The following is a 19,056-nucleotide window of genomic DNA, read 5'->3' as shown; positions in this document are numbered from 1 at the left end:
CCCAGTCCCACCTTGCTGTGGACCCTAGTGGTGTGTGGTGGGGGTGCCTCTGTCTTCATCAAAAGGATTTATAGGGGGAGGGGAGCAGGTCCACTGGGCCCTCTGCATCAGCACTGGCCAGGACTCAGGCTCATGGTCAGGGAGAGAAGGCTGGCTGCCCCTGGATCCATGTTGAGCCCACAGTTCCAGCAGACTCCTCTGAGGGCAGGCCAGTGCTCAGAAATGCTGGGCAGGACCAGATCTAAGCCAGGAGCTCAGAGAACTCACAGATTAGAAAAGGAGAGAACAGGTAGACAATGATACAGTCCAGTTACATGCCTATGGCGAGAGAAGTGCTGCAGAGGAGCGTCCTGGAGGAGGAGGGGTCCATGGGCTCATGGAGAGGCCTAGGTCAGGGCCACACCCACTCAAATAATCACCAGGCAAACACTGGCCTGACACCCACCTTCCATGCGACCAGCACAACAGGGGCAAAAAAAAAAAAAAAAAATATAGATTTCAGGTCCCCTTCCTTATCAGCTGTGGGCCACGTACTCATTGCTGTGGAGCTTCTGGCCCAAGGGAGCCAAGTGGCCTGGGAACGGGGAGATCACAGCCTGCAACTTAACCCGAACTTCGAGCTCCTACCTGGGAGGCCCCCTAGAGAGGATGGGAGGGCCGGGGCCCCGGAGGCAAGGGAAGGAAAGGAGTAATCCATGAGCACACCTGACCCTGGCTAGGGTGTTCCACACGTCAGCTCCTCCCTCCTCACTGCCCAGGGACAGCTACTGCTGTTCCCACCGTAGGGAGGAAGAAGATGATCTGGAAGAATGTACGTGGCCCACAGCTGGTAAGGAAGGGGACCTGAAGTCTACATTTTTTTTCAGCCAGCTGAGCTACTTCTGAGTATCCAAGTCTCCAACCCACAGATCAACACCAAAAATGAAAAGAGGGGTAGTGCGTCCCAGTTGAGAGCCCCTGCATGATCAGTAAACAAATCAATTGTCAGAGGAGACAAGATAAGATTTTCCTGCCAAAGTTTAGCGCTGTCTGTTCCTGCTGGGCTGGAGCGGGGCGGCTGGCTAGGGCACCGCCTGGAGACACCGAGGCAGTTTCGGGAGACTCACTCACAGAGCTTCCAAATCTCCCTAAATACACTTCGTCTCCTCCCCGCCCCGCCTCCCCGAGCCAGCTCTCCCCTCCAATGAGGGCCTGGCAGGGAAAAGCCCGGCCAGGTGCCTCACGAAGCATTCTCGGAAGCCTGAGTCACTAACTAATCAGAAAAGAACAGAGAAAATGGGACAAGTATTAAGTCTGAGAAAATTACATTTGTCAGCTTTGCACATACAATTACACTAACCAAATGGTTGGGATAATGCAATCACTGAGCTCCGGGCGCTCTCCCTCTCTCTCTAACGAGCATTAGTGGTGAGGCGGTGGGAGCAGGCTCGCCATCCTGTCTCTCTCTGAAAGCCCAGGTAAGGACAGGCGGGACCCCTGTCGCGTGACCTGCCTCCGCTTCCTTGCCCCTCTCTCCTCGGCCTGTGTAGGGAGAGCGGAAAGGGATCTGCTCAGTCTAATTGAGAACCGGCCTGAACCTTGGGCCCAACCCGCAAGTCACCACAATTCATGGAGTCCTGGCTCAAACCACAGTCTTGCCTCCGAGTTGGTTGGTGACAGTTGGTTTACCGTTTTCTGAGTGGGATCATGAAAAGAGCACTGGACTGGGAGTCAGAACCCCTGGGCCTGGCCTGGCGGGGCCTGCACTAGCCAGCTGTGATCCTGGGCGTCCCTCGTCTGGTGCCTGGACTTGTCACCAGATAACAGAGATAACAGAGCTCATGTAAGAGGGGCCAACGTGAACATGGACCAGGGCGGGAAAACTGGTATTTTTTAAAGTCAAGGTTTGAAGTAGACAGTCTCCAGGTCCTTCCCCATCCCCAGCCCTGTGGTCTGAGGGTGAAGGGTACAGCGTAAGGGAGCCCGAGTGTTACCTGGCCCAGCTCTCTAATTAACCCAGGACACGGTGAATGTGCCCAGAAGTGGGAGTGACAGGCTGTCCGTTCCCACATACGCTCCTGTGATTCAAGAACAGATGCCAATTCCAATGAGAAAGTTTTATGTGTTTCATATAAATTGATTGGGTCTATTTCTGCTAAACGCATTATCCATTCACCACAGAACAACTATTAGAGTTAATAGAATTTGTAGCGAGAGCCATTATGTTCCAAGCATGCCTTCTGGGGATGACGGCATTGCTGGAAAGCAGGCTTTGCGGGGCCAGCCCCTTGCTCAGAGCCTGGCCTTTCACGCACTGGGGTCTTCCTTCCAGCGCAGCCTTCTACGCTCAGGCCCTGCAGGCCCAGCCAGCCCACCAGCAGCTGCGGCGGGCTCTCTCATATGCGGTCTCTCAGTTGCTGGTACTATATGATCCTCCTTTTACAGATGAGGTGACCGAGGCCCACAGAGATTAAGTAACTTTGCCCTAAATTTTACAACTGATATAAAAGGCTAAAGGATGGCTTTAATATCGCATAGAAAACTAAAATCTCCTAAGCCAAATAACATTTGGAAGGATACAGTTGTGATAAATTTTAAAGCAGGGGTGGTGAACCTTTTGTCTGCCAAGGGCCATTTGGCTATTTATTACATCATTCATGGGCCATACAAAAGTATCAGCTAAGTTAGCTGCTGTATTTGGTCAAACATTTAATTAACTCACCCCTAATGCCTTGGCAGGGTCAGACCAAATGACTTCATGGGCCTTATACAGCCTGTTGGCTGGACGTTCCCCACCCCTGATTTAAAAGAATCCCACTGTTGAAAAGGTCTCCTGGAGGAATCTCCAATCTCTCAAACTCCTAATGTCAGTTTTTGGTTAAACAGAGCATATCTGCATCTTCACTAATATTCAAAACAGTGCTCTAGGCACACAATGTACCACGCACAGGCAAGAGAGCTGATCACTGCAGCAAATTGGCGGCCCTCCGTGGCTCCAGTCTTCACTGGTGCATGTGGCCCGCACTCAGTCAGCACCCATTCTATTGGGTATGGCAACTCGAAGAGCTCGGCAGGCGTGGGGCCACAGATACAACTCCTGGAAACTGTTAGGCACTGACCGTTTTCCTGCCCAGCTGGCCTACTATTGCACCGAGAGCCTCATGTTCTCTCCTGTTTTACTAATTTTAGATTCTCGTCTATTTATAGCAAACTAGTGATGACGCAGGAAGCACCAGCCTTAACAAGGTTCCTGAATGCCCAGTCACTGCAGCAGGTCTGCCCTCCTCATTAGGATGTCACTCTTTATTTCGCTGCGCCTCTCTCCCCGAAACGCTCCAGGAAGAGAGCTGGCGTGGAACTAATTCGGATTCATGATCCCCATCACTGATGTTAAGGAGTCTTGTCCAGTGCAAGCAGCTTTGCCCGTGGGAGAGCCAGTCCACCTCCCTAACGGGTGGCCAACACCGAGGCGCAGGGGCTGCTCTGTTGCATGTCCACAGGTGGCAGGTTAGAACTGGAGGCTCCCCGGCAGAGTGCCGCCTGCAGCAGAGCTTCCCAGGTGAATGTTCCCTGTCTGTAGGCTGCCTCTTTTCACCTGCCCACAGTGACTAAGCACATCCAGCGTATCTCATTGATCCCTCCAACCCCCCCCCCCCCCCCGCCCCCCGAACTCCCCCTTAGAAGCAGCATGGCACAGCTTTTAGAGCACTGACTGCCTTTGTTCAAGTCCCAGCTGTGCCACTTGCTGTAAGTTACTCCCTTCTCCTTTCTGAGTATTTGTTTCCCCACCTTAAAACATGGTGTCCACATCCCATAGGTGTGATGAAAGGATCACGTGAGAGAATATGTGTCCAGGGCTTATGTGAGCCACGATTGTTTTCCCCAGTGCAGAACTGAGGAAACCGAATCAGAAAGGCTTTGGGACTTGCTCCACCAGTAAACTGCAAAGCCAGGGACCAGCTCTCTCCAAAGTCTTCCCGTCCTAACTCCACGCCCCCTAGGAGCCATCCCCTTGCTGCCTGTCGCTGGCCACAGTACAAAGGAGAAGCTTTGCTGCTTCCAGATCCACTGTTTCCTCTTTTCAGTCAGGAGATTTGCCTCAGTGTTCACTGCAGAAGACATCATTGCTTTCTAGTCGATGTTTTCACAATTTCCTGAATCTCAATTCTAAAATATATATATATGGAGAGAGAGAGAGAGAGCGCTAAGTTTATTTTCACCAGCATGTGCTGTGTGCCTGCTCTGTGCCAAGCTCTGGGGCCTGTCGCTGGGAATGAGTCCAAGTGTCCCTCCTGGAAACTGTGCCACCCAGAGCTGGGCTCACATAAGCCCGAGGTGAAGCCACTGCTCTCCCAGCACAAGAAAGACTGGTTCCCATTCCAATTTCCAATCTCACACACACACACACACACACACACGGAGTTAGGACAGGACCCCACTCCATGGCTCTGACTTTATCCTCCCCTGGAGGGTGACAAGGTCTCATCCAAGATGGATGCTTTTCAAATTATCCTGAACTGATCATCCTTCTTTAAAAGAAATCCAGTATCCTTTGAGAAAGCCAGGAATCAATAGTGTTACATTAGAACTGCCTGACCCTGGGCCCCACTGGAGAAATAGTGTAGCATTATCCACCTCCGACAGACTCCAAAACACCTCACAAACCTCTAATCTAACACTATAGACTAGTGTTGGAGTTATGGCAAATGAAGATCAAACAGCTTAACACCACGCCCCGGCTCCTCTTAGCCACGGAGAGGATTCTGTCATCCTCTCGCCTGGCTGGCCTGAGAAAACATGTTTTTCCCCCTTTGGTTCAGTGAAAGGTTACATAAGTGGGAGACAACAAATGGTCCAGGAACTCTGGTCTCTGCACGCCTTGATTAAGATCATTTAGCTTCAAGACCATCAGTGCAAGTGCATTAAGCGCTTATTATTTGGGAAGTCCCCTTTTAATTATCATCCTCCCAGACTTGCTGGTCCTGCCTCAAAACCACACTGCCTCCCCTGGAAGCCTGTTAACTCTCTCTGCTTGTTACAGCAAAGCTTCAGTGTCCTGAGCAGCTGTCATTTTGTTTAAATTCATCTAGGCCTGGAGCTGGACAGGGGAACTAGGAGGGAAAAGGCTGAAATGCTAATTCTGGGTCACAAAAGGGGATTCTTCCCACTCGCTCCTTCACTGGGAAGAGGAAAAGCAATGAGAGGTGGAATGCCGTAGCCATTACTGAGTCAGGGAAGAGAGAGAGGGCCCTGGGAAGGACCTGGCCCAGCCCGTGTCCTCCACGCTGGGTGCTTACACAAATGAGGAGGCCAAAGTAAGTACTGGCTGCTGGGCCGGGGCTTTGGGGTGACTGGATAGTTATCTATTGCTTCATAATAAATGACCATAAATGTGGTGGCTTAAAATAACACACATCAATTATACTAGTTTCTGTGGGTCAGGAAACCAGCAATAGCTCAGCTGAGTCCTCTGCTTCATAATTTCTCAGAAGGTTACAATTAGGTGTTAGCCAGGGCTGGTTCTCATCTGAAAGCTCGAGTGGGAAAGAGTCATCCCTCCACGCTCACATGGCTGTCGGCAGTTCCTGGAGAAGCAGTGAGGGAAGGGCAGGCAGGGTGTGTGGAGAAAGATACATTTTCAAACAAATCCCAGGCCATTGGATCTGGGATGGCTGATTTGGTTTTTATAGTGAATGTCGGCAGTTTCTTCATAATAACTGTTGAGAGCAAATTTTATTCATTTAATTATCATTTATTAAATAACTGACAGGTTGAATGATCCTCTTCCAAGATCAATGTTCACAGCTAAGGAAAATAAGGCATAGCTCAAGCTTAACCAGCATTCTAACAAAGAATCATAAAAAACTCTCCAGAATAGCTCCCTGGAAAATAGGACTATTTCTTTTCCCTCAACTGGCTTTATGACTTTCATTCTAGTAACGAATCCATTCAGTCAATCAACTGATCAGTTCCATCAGCCATTGGGTCAGCGGAGTGTCCACACTGCTGAGGAGCAGGATTCAAGCGTTTTCTTATAGACTGGGGGCTCCTTGGGTTTCAGTAATGTGGGTGTGGGTGTCCAAATATGAGTGTGTGCTAGTGTGGTCCTACTTGCTCCGCCCACTACTTTTCTTTCTGTTCTTGACATTTGGATTTCCCTCTTTCACGTGTCCCTGTTCTCCAGTTTATCTTAGAGGGTCTGGGCCCCAGACCCAGGAGCCAGGACATGCTTTCTTCCTAGCTCCAAATCACCAGGCCTCTTCGGCTCCTGCACCTCCGTCAGCCCACCTGCCAGAGGTGTTACAGTCACAAAGGCCTTGCAAGGGTTTCACCCTTTGTGGCCTAGAACCAAACAATAAGCAAGGACTACTAAGAATGAAGCCGTGAGGGGTCCTGGCTCCCCACACTGTTGTCTTTCTCTCAGGAGCCAGGGGACCTTACAACAGGAGTGAGCAAACCCCACTAATATAGCCCAGTGGTTAAGCCCTAGACCAAGGCTTTCTCTCCCCAGTCTGAGGACAGAGCAGATTAAGGCAGAAATCAATGACGCTTCAGGCCTGAGTGTGGCAAAGCTCAGATTTGGACCACCACCATTTCCCACTTAATTCTCAAACCACATCCATTATTTGTAACCACCAGATGGGTGAGTCCACAGCACCCATCTCAATATCACCTACTTAACACAGCTCTGGCCTGAAGCCAACTTGGGGATAACCAAATTAGCCCCAAGGCGTCCCTTAACTTAATTTTGACAGTTTTGCTTTCAGGATAGTGTTTCTCCCTGTGACCTTTCTCTTCTCTCGCGTGTTACTGACGTTCCCTCAGGGAGCAGGGGTGGCTAAGAGCACAGCACAGCAGCCATCCCAGGCGCCATTAGAAACTCCCTCCGATTGCCGGTGTCAGAGCTGTTTAGGGTAATTCAGTTCTGAAAGCAGCTTTTATCTCAACAGCCCTGACTTGCTGCCCTGTTGTTGGGGAGCTCACTCACTGGGAGGTTCCTCTCAGTGAAACAATGTCTGCCTCCCAGCAGAGAGGACCCTGGGCCTCTGGCCTTTATTCCTGGGAGACCTCAGCATTCTCAGGCATCCTGTCCGTCTAGAGCAGTGATGGCGAACCTATGACACGCGTGTCAGAGGTGACACGCGAACTCTCTTTTTTGGTTGATTTTTCTTTGTTAAATGGCATTTAAATATATACAATAAATATCAAATATATAAGTCTTTGTTTTACTACGGTTGCAAATATAAAAAAATTTCTATATGTGACACGGCACCAGAGTTAAATAAGGGTTTTTCAAAATGCTGACACGCCGAGCTCAAAAGGTTCGCCATCACTGGTCTAGAGCAGCAGTTCTCAACCTGTGGGTCACGACCGCTTTGGGGGTCGAACGACCCTTTCACAAGGGTCACCTAAGACCATCGGAAAACACATATATAATTACATATTGTTTTTGTGATTAATCACTATGCTTTAATTATGTTCAATTTGTAACAATGAAAATACATCCTGCATATCAGATATTTACATTACGATTCATAACAGTAGCAACATTACAGTTATGAAGTAGCAACGAAAATAATTTTATGGTTCGGGGTCACCACAACATGAGGAACTGTATTAAAAGGTTGCGGCATTAGGAAGGTTGAGAACCACTGGTCTAGAGGAACTGGATGAGAGCAAAGGAGCCAATGATGTCAGAGGGAGAAAAGATCATGTGTGTGAGCACAGCCAGTACAAAAGACAGGGCTAGTGTTACAATTACTGATGTTACCACCTGCTAACTTCTCATCAAAAGACACCCCAAGAGAGAAACGACCAGAAAGCTTTGCACAAATGAACGGGGTGTGTGTGTGTGTGTGTGTGTGTGTGCAAGCACGTGCAAGTACATGCAAACAGTCAGTCTGAAAAACTAACTAGAACAACAGGGAAAATGCATCAACTAAAAACGGTGCTGCTGAACACGTAACTGCACGTGCCCACGTGCCCACCTCAGCCTCAGGTTTTCTCTGTAACCGCAGGCCACTTGGTCTCCTTTCTACACTATTGCCTATCTGATGAGACACAAGTAATCATTCTTCCCCCTTTCCTCTCTACTGACCTAACAGTTGTAAAAAGCTAAACTTACTGGAGGATGGAGGTGCTACATAAATGCACTGTAACTAAACACCTTGAACTTGAATGGCCCACAGATTCCCGGCCCTGTTTGCTCACAGCCATCGTAGCATCCTTTTATCTGAGGTTACACTTCCCGTGCCTTCTACCATCCACCAAGTATAAGTTTCAAAATTTAAATGCATTCCAAAACTATAAAATAAAGGCTCCTGCATCTAGCTGCCCCTCAGCCTGATACGCGAGAGAGGTTTAGGGCCACTTTCACACCTCACCCAGCATTGGGCATAAAATAGATTAAACATAAGAAAACATCAGCATGAACACTAAGAAAATATATCTGACAGTAGAGAGAGAAGAAAGTGAGTCAGTATAAAATATTTATATCTGAAGCCATTTAGGGAAGGGCCAAAGAGAACAACTAGCTAAGTCTGGGAGGCACTATGAAGAAAGAGTTAAATTCTCCTTAGTGAGCTGCATGATGTAGCAGCAGCTTCCAGGCCATGGTCATTGGCGATGCCAATGAGGTGAAATCTGAAAAACCCTACAGCCCCAGGAATTGGAGTGCAGGCGAAAAACTGATCAGATAGATGGTATAAAGGGGTTAATCATAGCAAATGACCTCAAGTAATTCCTACATTAAGATTTTTTTCAGGGATTCTGTGAATATAGCGGTGATGGCAGTAACAGAATGAAGAAAACAGAGTAGCACATATAATATACTTAAGGGTAAAGAATTTTATCAACATCCAAAAACTCAAAGAGTATTCCTCCCATGAATCCTAAAGAATCTACTTGAAAACAAGCTTCAGACAACCAAAATGCCTGGAGATACATCCGCATGACTGATGTAAGCATTAAACACATAGTATTTACAGAAGTAAGACTAAGGACTAAAGAGGAAAGAGTACTATGTGTAATCGCAATATGCCCAAACAGTGTAGGTAGAATACAACTTCAAGGAATATAGGAGAATGGAGAGCACATATATTTTAAAAATTTTAACAGGTCTCGGTTTTTATATTGATGATGGTATTGTGGTAGTGTTACTACTCTGATACTGTTGTTTGCTTAATGATGGAAAAAGTAAATGAGTAATTATAGAATGTTTTAATTCTATTGGAATGTTCCTAAGAACCAAGATTCTCAGTGTGGAAAAAGAAATATGGATTAATATAGAAGAGATTAAAACTCTGTAATCCTGAATTTGAATTGAAAGTATCAGTGTGACAATGGAATACTATGCTGCTGTAAAAAGGAAGGAACTCCTACCATTTGCAACAGCATGGATGGACCTGGAGAGCTTTATGCTAAGCGAAATAAGTCAGCCAGAGAAAGATAAATATCACATGATCTCACTCATTTGTGGAATATAATGAACAATATAAAATGATGAACAAAAACAGATTCAAAGACAGAGAAGCATCAATCAGACCGTCAAACCTCAGAGGGAAGGCAGGGGAGGGTGGCGGTAAGGGGGAGAGATCAATCAAAGGACTTGTATGCATGCATATAAGCATAACCAATGGACACAGACACCAGGGGGGTGAGGGCATGAGCTGTGGGGGTGGGGGGGCTTGAGGGGGGTAAGGGGGGATAACAACACATATGTAATACCTTAATCAATAAAGAAAAAATAGTAATAAAAAAAGAAAGTATCAGTGTGAGCTCATGAGGTATTTTGTCATATCCGTGTGTGTACTTCCTATATGTGTATGTTTATACTGATATACATATGTACACACACAGATATTTCCTAGCTCTGTCACTAAAGAACCCTAGACACCAACCAGTAGGAATAAGTGTCTATAGCCTTCAAGGTGTGTACTTAAAATACCTTTTCCCAAAGAAACAAAGACTTTGGAGAAAATGGCTGAACCCAGGTCTCGGGAAGGCACATTTTGTCGTACCAGATAGCAAGAAAGCAAAAGAACTCGGGAGGCTTACCACTGATCAAAAATGTGACATTTTGAGCTTCTAAAGGATAATAGGGGTCAATTAGAACTAAAAAAATATGTTTAAATTCAAGAATTTATATCATGTATAAACAACTAATGGGTCAACTTTAGAGGATGATAAATAACTAATTCATTATCTTGAAAACTATAATAAGGAGAAAGAATTGAGTGTTTATCCTGCATGGGTAACCAAATAGTAGATAAGAGGAAGCATCGCTTTATAAATGTGTTCCAACTGATAAATAAGAAGAAAAGGTATAATTTGAGTACCATTATTTTGCAGCTCCCAATAAATACATGGGCCTAGGCATTAAGCTTCTACAACTGCGAACATCAAAAAAAGAAAGCAATCATCGGGCATTGATTGTATATCTAGAAGGGGCACTGCTCCACTGTTTAAAGAGTTGAGACGGATGGTAGAAATGTTTTAACCTCCCAATGGCTACAATATATACATTATTTTTATTTCACCCTAATAAGGAGCACAATTTATTAATTTTCATTACGTATTCAAATTTTCCAATTTACAATAAAGAATGGTGCTGTATACATTATGGATGATGAATTTGGTCCTGGTTTGATGTAATGGGATCTATGATGGTGATCAAAATGGTTCGATATACCACAGGTCCCATGAAGTTCAGCCCAGTCAACAGATAAGGGTAAATTTCAGTTCCAAGGATCAGAATCAAAATGGCACAAAAGGGCCCTAGCCGGTTTGGCTCAGTGGATAGAGCATCAGCCTGCAGACCGAAGGGTCCTGGGTTCGGTTCCAGTCAATGGCACGTACTTAGGTTGCAGGCTTCTCCCCGGCCTGGGCCCTAGTGGGCGAGCATGCAAGAGGCAACCAATTGATGTGTTTCTCTCACATCAGTGTTTCTCTCTGTCTTTCCCTCTCTCTTCCACTCTCTCTGAAAATCAGTGGAAAAAAGTGTCCTGGGTGAAGATTTTTTTTAAAATGGTACAAAAGGTCCTTCTGTGATACAACCACCTAGGCCTTCAGCATGAGGCAGATCCTCATTATTGCGATTAACAGCCGTAGTTGAGAACTTATTTTCTTTTGTATTGTGCTTTATTTCTTTGCATTCAGTTGAGCAGACAAGATGGCTTAACAACAGTAATAAAACCAGTACAATCGCTGTCTATCCCATGGTTTTGCAGCATTGTGCTGTGTATTACTAATTGATTTGTTTCTTCTTAGAGGGTTCTGCAATATACTTAAAATGAAACCCAGTGCTTAATGGATTTTTTTTTTTTTTTTTGCTCAAATGTCTAATAACCAATCAGTATTTTGATGTTTGTGGGTTCTTTATACAATTTAGATGTGAGTGAATATTAAACTAGGCTTCCAGTGTGTGGTAAAAGAACAAGATAAATGATAAGTAAGAACAAGATAAAACTCCTTAAATGAGTTTTAACACAATAGTTTTTTGTTTTGTTTTCAAAGTAAGAAAAGAGGACAGCTCCAGCCTTCCTTCCTTCCCTGCCTCCAATCCAGGCTCCTCCCTGCGGCCATTTGATCCTCTCTAATGCCAAATGTTGCACTTTGCTTAGGTCATACTATAATGCCAACTGGAAGTCTAAGTAGTAGGTATTATTAGGGTAGGGTGCCAGGCCCACACCTTTAGCTCTCTTCCTCAGCACACACATAAGGGAAAATATTTATGTTGTTATGTTATGTTATGTTATGTTATGTTATGTTATGTTATGTTATGTTATGTTGTTATGTTAGTCCCAAAAAATGTATACGCACTTTAAAAGCTGATAGCTCAATTTTGGAAATGAAATGTATTTTAATAAACACTGCCCTTGTAAGCATTCAAAGTGTGTGTATACATTTTTGGGACACCCTATTGTATCACACTTGTCTTATGCCTCTACCCAGATTGATGAGGCTGAGGTTGTCTCCAAACCCGGGCTGCTTGCTGTAGGTATAGACCGGGCCTGCAGAATAGACTAGAGATGATGGGAGGAGTAGATTTCTCAACTCCCTGCACCTATCCTCATCCCCAACTCGATAATTTAAATTCCTAGGAGCTGCTGGCAGAGATCTATTAGCATTCACAGACACTCCCATCGCCATATTTCCTATTCGTAACAACAGCACCAGCCTTGGGTGTAGGCAGGAGTCATTGACACAACTCACATTTTTAGAGTTTTGAACTTTACAATGACCTTTCATACCCCTTGCTTCCTTTCATTCTAATGCCAGTCCAGCCCCTTATACAGATGAAGGAACTCATCTAGGTCCCACAGTCAGTAAGTGATAAGACTACCCCCAAACCCAGGTGTCCTTGCCAATTTCAAAGCCTGTGTCCTTTCCATTTCACACAGCCCACTCCCCCAGGTCCCCACCTCCCCATCCCCACCCCCAGCACAGCCCATGCATAGGATTTGGGCAAGAGAGCCCTTCTGCTAAAGTGCCTTCAGTAAAGAGTTACAGCTCTGAATTAACGGGTTATCCCTTTATAATACAAATAGATCAGAGAATTAACATTCAGCCATTCACACCAAAGAATTCATCAACTTCTTGCCCTTGAAACAACCTTCAGAAACCAGATAGAAATCAACATCTTCATTTGAAAAACAATGAAGTCTGGAAAAGTGTTGGGTAGCTGTAGGCCTCTTTTGTCTCCGGACCTGGGGCCAGGGCAGTGTCACAGAGCCCACCACACCTGGCCCAAGTTTCAGATGATCAACACTGCCCGTGTGAGCACAATCTGATCGCTTGTAGTTAGTAGCCCAAATTAATCTTTCATTTTTGCATCATTAAGTTATTTGAAAGTTTTCCAAAAAATTTCACTTTAACGTTTTAGGGAACAAAGCTATGTATGCCCAAATTAATCTTTCCATAATTTCCTATAGGTAGAATTCGACTTAATCTCTATAAAGGGAAGTAATTTTTTTAATCTTATAGTGACATTTTTGTATTTGAAGTCAAAGCCATGTATCAAGAACACGTTATTTTAAAGTTCTTATAGGTTATAAAAATGTTAGAATTCCGGCCAACATGAAATCTGACTCACAGACAGAAAGTGTGAAAGGAGACGGCCCAGGGGCGGTGGAGGGGTGGGGTGTGGTGAGTGTTCCAGAGACGCCCCAAAGGTCATCTAAGGACATGGGGTGCTCCAGGTGATGACAGCTCCCAGGCAGTGGCGAGGGGCTTGGAAAAAGAAGGCAGGCACCAAAAACAATGTGATCCCCCAAACCCCCAAATGTGACCCGCCTCCCTATTTTTTCCACTGTTTCATCGAGAGCCCAAGAGCTGCTTATTGCAGTTCTAAACCCCAGTGGTTACGAATAAGGAGGCCAGCCGGGAGGACAGGTCTTCCTAATCCCACGGTCCTGGGTCCCCAGGCCAGTGAGGGGTCATGGAGCTGACTGTGTCCAGGTTGACCTTTCGATCTTCTCCACACTAAGAGGATCCTACATGAAGATGCGAAGTCCTGGGGACAGGTTAGATGCAGTCACGACTGCACAGGGGACATGCCTGTTGTTTGCCTGGCACTGCGCTGGACTTGATGAGTCACCGGGAGAGGGCGCAGCCGCGGCCTGCACCTGTCTCCCCTGAAACGGACTTTCTCTCACGGTATCATTTTACTGCCCTATGTTGTAGCTGGTTGCCTCCCTTTTGGTCTCCCTTAGTAGGCTCTGAGCTTCCTAATGCCAGGGTCCATGTCCGCTCCATCTACCTGACCCAGGGCCTGGCACATAGTTCACCCCAACATCAGTTTCCAGGTTGAGTGCTGAGCGGTGTCTCTTGCCCTGATCTTGGTGCCATGTTAGTGCCATGGAGCTCACAGCTCAGAGGCAGCCAGAGAGGCCCCACAAAGGAGGGATGGTCAGGCCACATGAGTGATTGTCTTTCTTCTTGTGTCACAGTTCACTGGCTATTTACCACGTGTGGGGCCAGTGGGCCCCACGGCCCCACGCAGGCCCAGTGCAACAATGCCTACCGGAACACCAACCTGAGCGTGGTGGTGGGGAGCGAGGGCCCCCTCAAGGGCATCCAGACCTGGAAGGTGCCAGCCACCGACACCTACAGGTGCGTATGGGGGGGAGGGGGGAGCCGAGGGGCAGAGGACTGGGGTCCTGTCTGTGGGTGCATGTCCCCGGGTGCCTGGGTGGCGCACCAAAGTTCAGAGGCCACAGACTCTGGCCCGTCGTAAGGACGGCAGAAGGGGAGATTTGAGATGATGGAATGGGCAGCAGGGAAGATGCGTCCTCTATCCTCCAGGGGCCCACAGACTATTTGTGGAGATGATAGGCATGTGTGAGCCGGCTTCAGAACATTCTTTATCCTTATTATTCGTAACTATAATTATTTCTATTCTTGAATCGCACTTGGTGCTGTTCCAATGAGGCAGTGCATGTACAAACATCTGGGAAACACAAGTGCGATGCACATGAAGGACCACATTGCTATCCTTGCGCCTCCTTTCCCGGGACTTCACTGTTCTCAAGGGAAGTAGCTGTTCAACTCTGTCCGTATCCAACCCCAAGCCCACAGTGTTCCCTAGAGCAGGGGTGGGGAACGTCTGGCCCACAGGCCATATAAGGCCATCAAAATCATTGGGTCTGGCCCTGCCAAGGTATTAGGCATTAGGCATTAATTAAAGGTTTGACCAAATATAGCAGGCTTATTTTTAAGTTGATAATTTTGTTTGGCCCATGAATGATGTTATAAATATGCAAATGGCCCTTAGAGCAAGACCAGGCTGGAAGGAGGCTGATGACTCTCCTGGGCCACTGTGCGGTCATTAAGCAGAGCTAGTGGTAGAGCTTAGACCAGTGGTGCCCATCGTCGAGTGGGCATCGGAATGACGGAGGGCTGGTTAAAGCGCAGGTGGCTGCGCCCACTCTTGGAGCGTCTCACTGTGTAGGCTTGGAGTGGGGTCAAGAATAGAATTTCTGGCCCTAGCCAGTTTGGCTCAGTGGATAGAGTGTCAGCCTGCAGACTGAAGAGTCCTGGGTTGGATTCCAGTCAAGGGTCCATGCCCGGGTTGCGGGCTTAATACCCAGTAGGGGGCGTGCAGGAGGCAGCCGATCAATGATTCTCTTTCATCATTGATGTTTCTATCTCTCTCTCCCTCTCCCTTCCTCTCTGAAATCAATAAAAATATGTATTTTTTAAAAAGAATAGAATTTCTGGTAAGTTCCCAGATGATGCTGATGCAGCCCTGAGAACCACTGAGTCAGGTCAGACTTGGCCTAGGGACCACACAGCTGTGACGTGGGCAAAGGCAGGGCTGCAGTCATTTTATAAATGAGGAAACTGAGGCTCAGAGAGTCAGGAGCCTCCCACAGCCCAGACATGGCCTCCAGCCCCGGAACTTTGGGGATGCAGCTCACTGTGGCTCCTTCCACCACACAGCCCGGCTATTTAAACAGGAAGCATCATAATGATGTTCTGGTTGATGCGAATGTCCCCGGAGGCTGAGCAGTGGGAACTGAGCTCTCCTTCCCTCCTGCAGCCCCTGAGCCCCAGCATAGCCTCAGCCCCCTGGGAAGAAAAGAGGCAGCCCCGCTCCAGGGACCTCAGGGTAAACATATTTCAGGGAGAGCCCTAAGTGCTTTCTAAATGCATCGGGGCAGGAATGCAATAACAAGGTTTGGCTGCAATCACATTAGCTGCTCGTCCTGCGCATTCCCAGTAAATGGCCAAACACGCACTACCACTGACCCCACCACCCTGAGCTGGCCAGGCCCCCCTCCTCCCGGCTGGATTTCCATGGTCACCCCTGTCCCAGAGCTGGAGGAAAGGACTCCTGGGGGGAAGGGGATGGATGTTTGTTGAAGATCCACTGGGTATTTCCCCTGCGTTTAGTGATGAGGTGGTGTTATTATTGACACTCCCTTGTCTCCACATGTGGAGCCTGGAGTGAGAGAAGCTTTGCACAGGCCTGACGCCACATGGCCGGAGACAGCAGTGCTGGGAGCAGACCGATCCCACAGACAGTTATTCTGACTTCCTGCTTCCCAGAACTTTCTCCTGACTTCCTCAGATAGACCCCATGTTTAAAAGATTTTGCCTGCCAGAAAAACTGCACTATTAGATAAAAATTAATTCGTTGTCCCATCTGTTGTGAATTATAGCCGTATCTAAGTCTAGCCAGTTTTCTGATCTGTAAGGATTGCCACACCATGTTGACATAAGCCCAGCCCTAATCGAGAGCCGTTCCCATTTCTCTCTTTGCAACATTGAGACCAGCTTTGCCTGGTGACTACTCATTGGAAACATTCACATGCTGGTGAGGCAGAACACCATGAAGTGTCCAGATTGGTGAATTTTCATCTGCGGGATTCTGTTGAATTGGCCTGAGATAGCACCGTGTCAAAATGAAAGAATCAAAATCGAAAAGCACTGGGTTGGGGTTGCTGTCGTTGAATCTTTGTTCTTTAACCAATTAAAGGCTGTCACAGACGCAATCATCCTTCGGTGTCCAAGGGGAATTGGTTTCAGGACTCCCTTTGGATACCCAAATCCAAGGATGCTCAAGTCCCTTATATGAAACTAGAAGCTCAGTGCACGAAATTCATGCACTGGTAGGGTCCCTAGCGGCTGCCGGCTGGGTACTCCCTCCCTTCCCCCAGCCACCTGCTGCCGCCGCCAACCAGGGCCTCCCTCCCTTCCTCTGGCTGGCCCCACCCCCTGGTCTAACTCCTAGATGAATTCCTGGTCGAGGGGACAATTTGCATTCTATGCTTTTATTATATAGGATGCCATAGTATTTGCATATAGACTACCCACATCCTCCTGTATAATTTAAATCATCTCTAGATTACGTACAATACTGTAAGTATTGAAAATGCTCACAAATAGTTGTTATACTGTATAGTTTAGGGAACAATAACAAGAAAAAATGTCCATACATGTTCAGTACTGATGCTACCAATCATGGGCATAGTGCATGTCACCAACAAGGTAACGTTTTTTCAAATATTTTTGATCTGCAGTGAGTTTGCACTTGTGAAACCCATTGATGTGGAGGGTCCTCTATTTCTGACCTTCACTTCATCCTTGACCCTGGATAAGGCTCTGGGCTTGGATGTTAATGTCTATTGGTCACATCACTTAGGAGTCAAAGAAGCAGAAGTTGAGTGGTTGCTTTTTAGACCACACCAGAATGCCCCTGGGTCAGAATGTCCACGCGGAGAAGCCAGGGGCCCTTCTTCTGGCTTCCTATTAACTAATTTCTATTTAGTAAGGGCAGTTCACCTGGCAAGATAAACACAGGACACATGAGAGGACGTGAGGAAAAGGTTCATGGAAATAAAAAGGTTGGCAGCATCCCTGGTGGAATCCATCTACTCCCGGAAGTGTTGGCGCCCAGCTAGTGCTGTCTGGCTGCTGCCTGAGGCCTGGCACTGTTATTGCTGCAGCTGACTTCTCTCCCTGCTGGTCACACAGATGGAGGAAGGGGAGCTAATACTTATTAAGCACCTGCTGTAGGCAGAGAGGAGGCCATCAGTACCTGGAGCTCGCTCAGGGATGCATACAGGTGCAAGCACCCCACCCATAACTGATCATTTATCCTGGGCCCATCTGCCACCTTATGCTTCTCTGCCCACCACCACTCACCACAGAGGGAGAGGCCCAGAAAGAGAGAGAGGAAGAAGAGGCTGGGGAGGAGACAGCTGGTGGTGGGTGTTGATGGGGGGATAGGGACAGCACCTAAATCCCACCCCTCCCCAGCCTCCACTTCCCTGCCCCGGGCGTCCCCTTCTCTGGATTTGCCAGTTCCTCTATCCAAACAGCAGAGGCGATGTAGTCAGCTCCCTCCATGTCCTTATGTCCTGGTGTCCACACCTGCTTTGCAAATCTCAGTGGCCCATCTGAAGCACCTGTCAGGACATTGTGCCTGACACTAAGGTACAGAGGCGAACACGCTGCACCCCTGCCTAGAGGAGCCCAGCTCATGGGGCTGGCGGGTGCAGCAATACCACCGCGGAGGTTCGCACAAGCACTGCAGCCGGAGGCTAGGGAAAGGCTGGGTGCAGGAGTGGCTTCCACAGGAAACAGGCTAAGTCTCGAAGGCAATCGGCATTGTCTGCAAAGAAGAGGGGAGGCCTCCTGGTGGAAGGAGTACCTGGGACAAGGCCACCTACCAGCTCTGGCCCTGGGGCCGGAGCCCCACCTGTCAAATGCCGTTAGCTACCTGTTAGCTCCCTCTGGTGGCAGAGAGAGAAACAAGCCTAGAGACACAGAGCAGATGGAAGGCTGAGGGTCACCCAGGCAAGAGTTAGAAAGGGCCGCACCAGAGCAGGGGAAATCAGAGGAGCGAGGGTGCAGGGCCAGGATGCATTTAGGAGGTAATCTAACACAATTAGAAGGCTGGGGAGGAGGCAGTGCTGGATGACAGCCTTGCTTGGGGGGCTGAGGAAGCCAAGACAATGAGTGACCGATACTTTGTCTCTAGGAGCTTGATTAAGACGACAGGCAAGGATAACGGTAATGGCGAGAAGAGCACCTGCTTAAGGGAAAGTTCTGGGTCACGGTTCTGAGTGACCACATCTAGAGTGTGCCCGTGGGGGTAGGGGGTAAAGTGGCTCACAGCAAAAGCATCGATTATGGGGTACGTGCTGGGGTGGGCGAGAGCCTCAGCCTCCCTGTATAATGGAGACGGTGCCAGCACCGCCTGGCTCCGAGGACTGCTGGGGATTCAGTGTGATCTGTGCATGATGTCTCCACACAGAGGCGCAGTCCACGTCTGAGGATGTGGGCCAGCCATCTCTCACTCTTCCAGACTTTCTTCCTCCTCATCCTCCTCTTCCTTCCTCCTGCTTTCCTCCTTCCTTCCTTCCTTCCTACCTCTCCAGGGCTCAGCATCCTTCCCAGCCTCAGTCCTCCCCCACTTCACACACACACACACACACACACACACACACACACACACACATCGCCTATGAAAACATTTGTCAGGCACAGCCCACAGCTCCTGGTGGCAGTTCTCTCATGGTCCACTTGTTCCTCAGACATAATGTACAAGAGGCCCCAGATCCCAGCTGG

The 19,056-nt window shown here is 47.8% G+C and overlaps 1 protein-coding gene across 1 annotated transcript in view; it reads left to right on the top strand.

Moving 5' to 3' along the window:
* The window catches only part of ALK (ALK receptor tyrosine kinase), a 572,354-nt gene that overhangs the window by 508,514 nt on the left and 44,784 nt on the right, over positions 1–19,056 (top strand). The window contains exon 12 of the mRNA XM_070428933.1: positions 13,929–14,091. Coding sequence (XP_070285034.1) covers positions 13,929–14,091 — 163 coding nt within the window. The remainder of the gene's footprint in view (positions 1–13,928; positions 14,092–19,056) is intronic.

The sequence above is a fragment of the Myotis yumanensis genome, unplaced genomic scaffold, assembly GCF_028538775.1.
Source record: "Myotis yumanensis isolate MYYU_CA2020_CCGP unplaced genomic scaffold, mMyoYum1.0.hap1 SCAF_11, whole genome shotgun sequence".
NCBI lineage: Eukaryota > Metazoa > Chordata > Mammalia > Chiroptera > Vespertilionidae > Myotis > Myotis yumanensis.
Note: the sequence above shows the minus strand (reverse complement) of the source record. Positions and strands in the feature narration are given on the sequence as shown.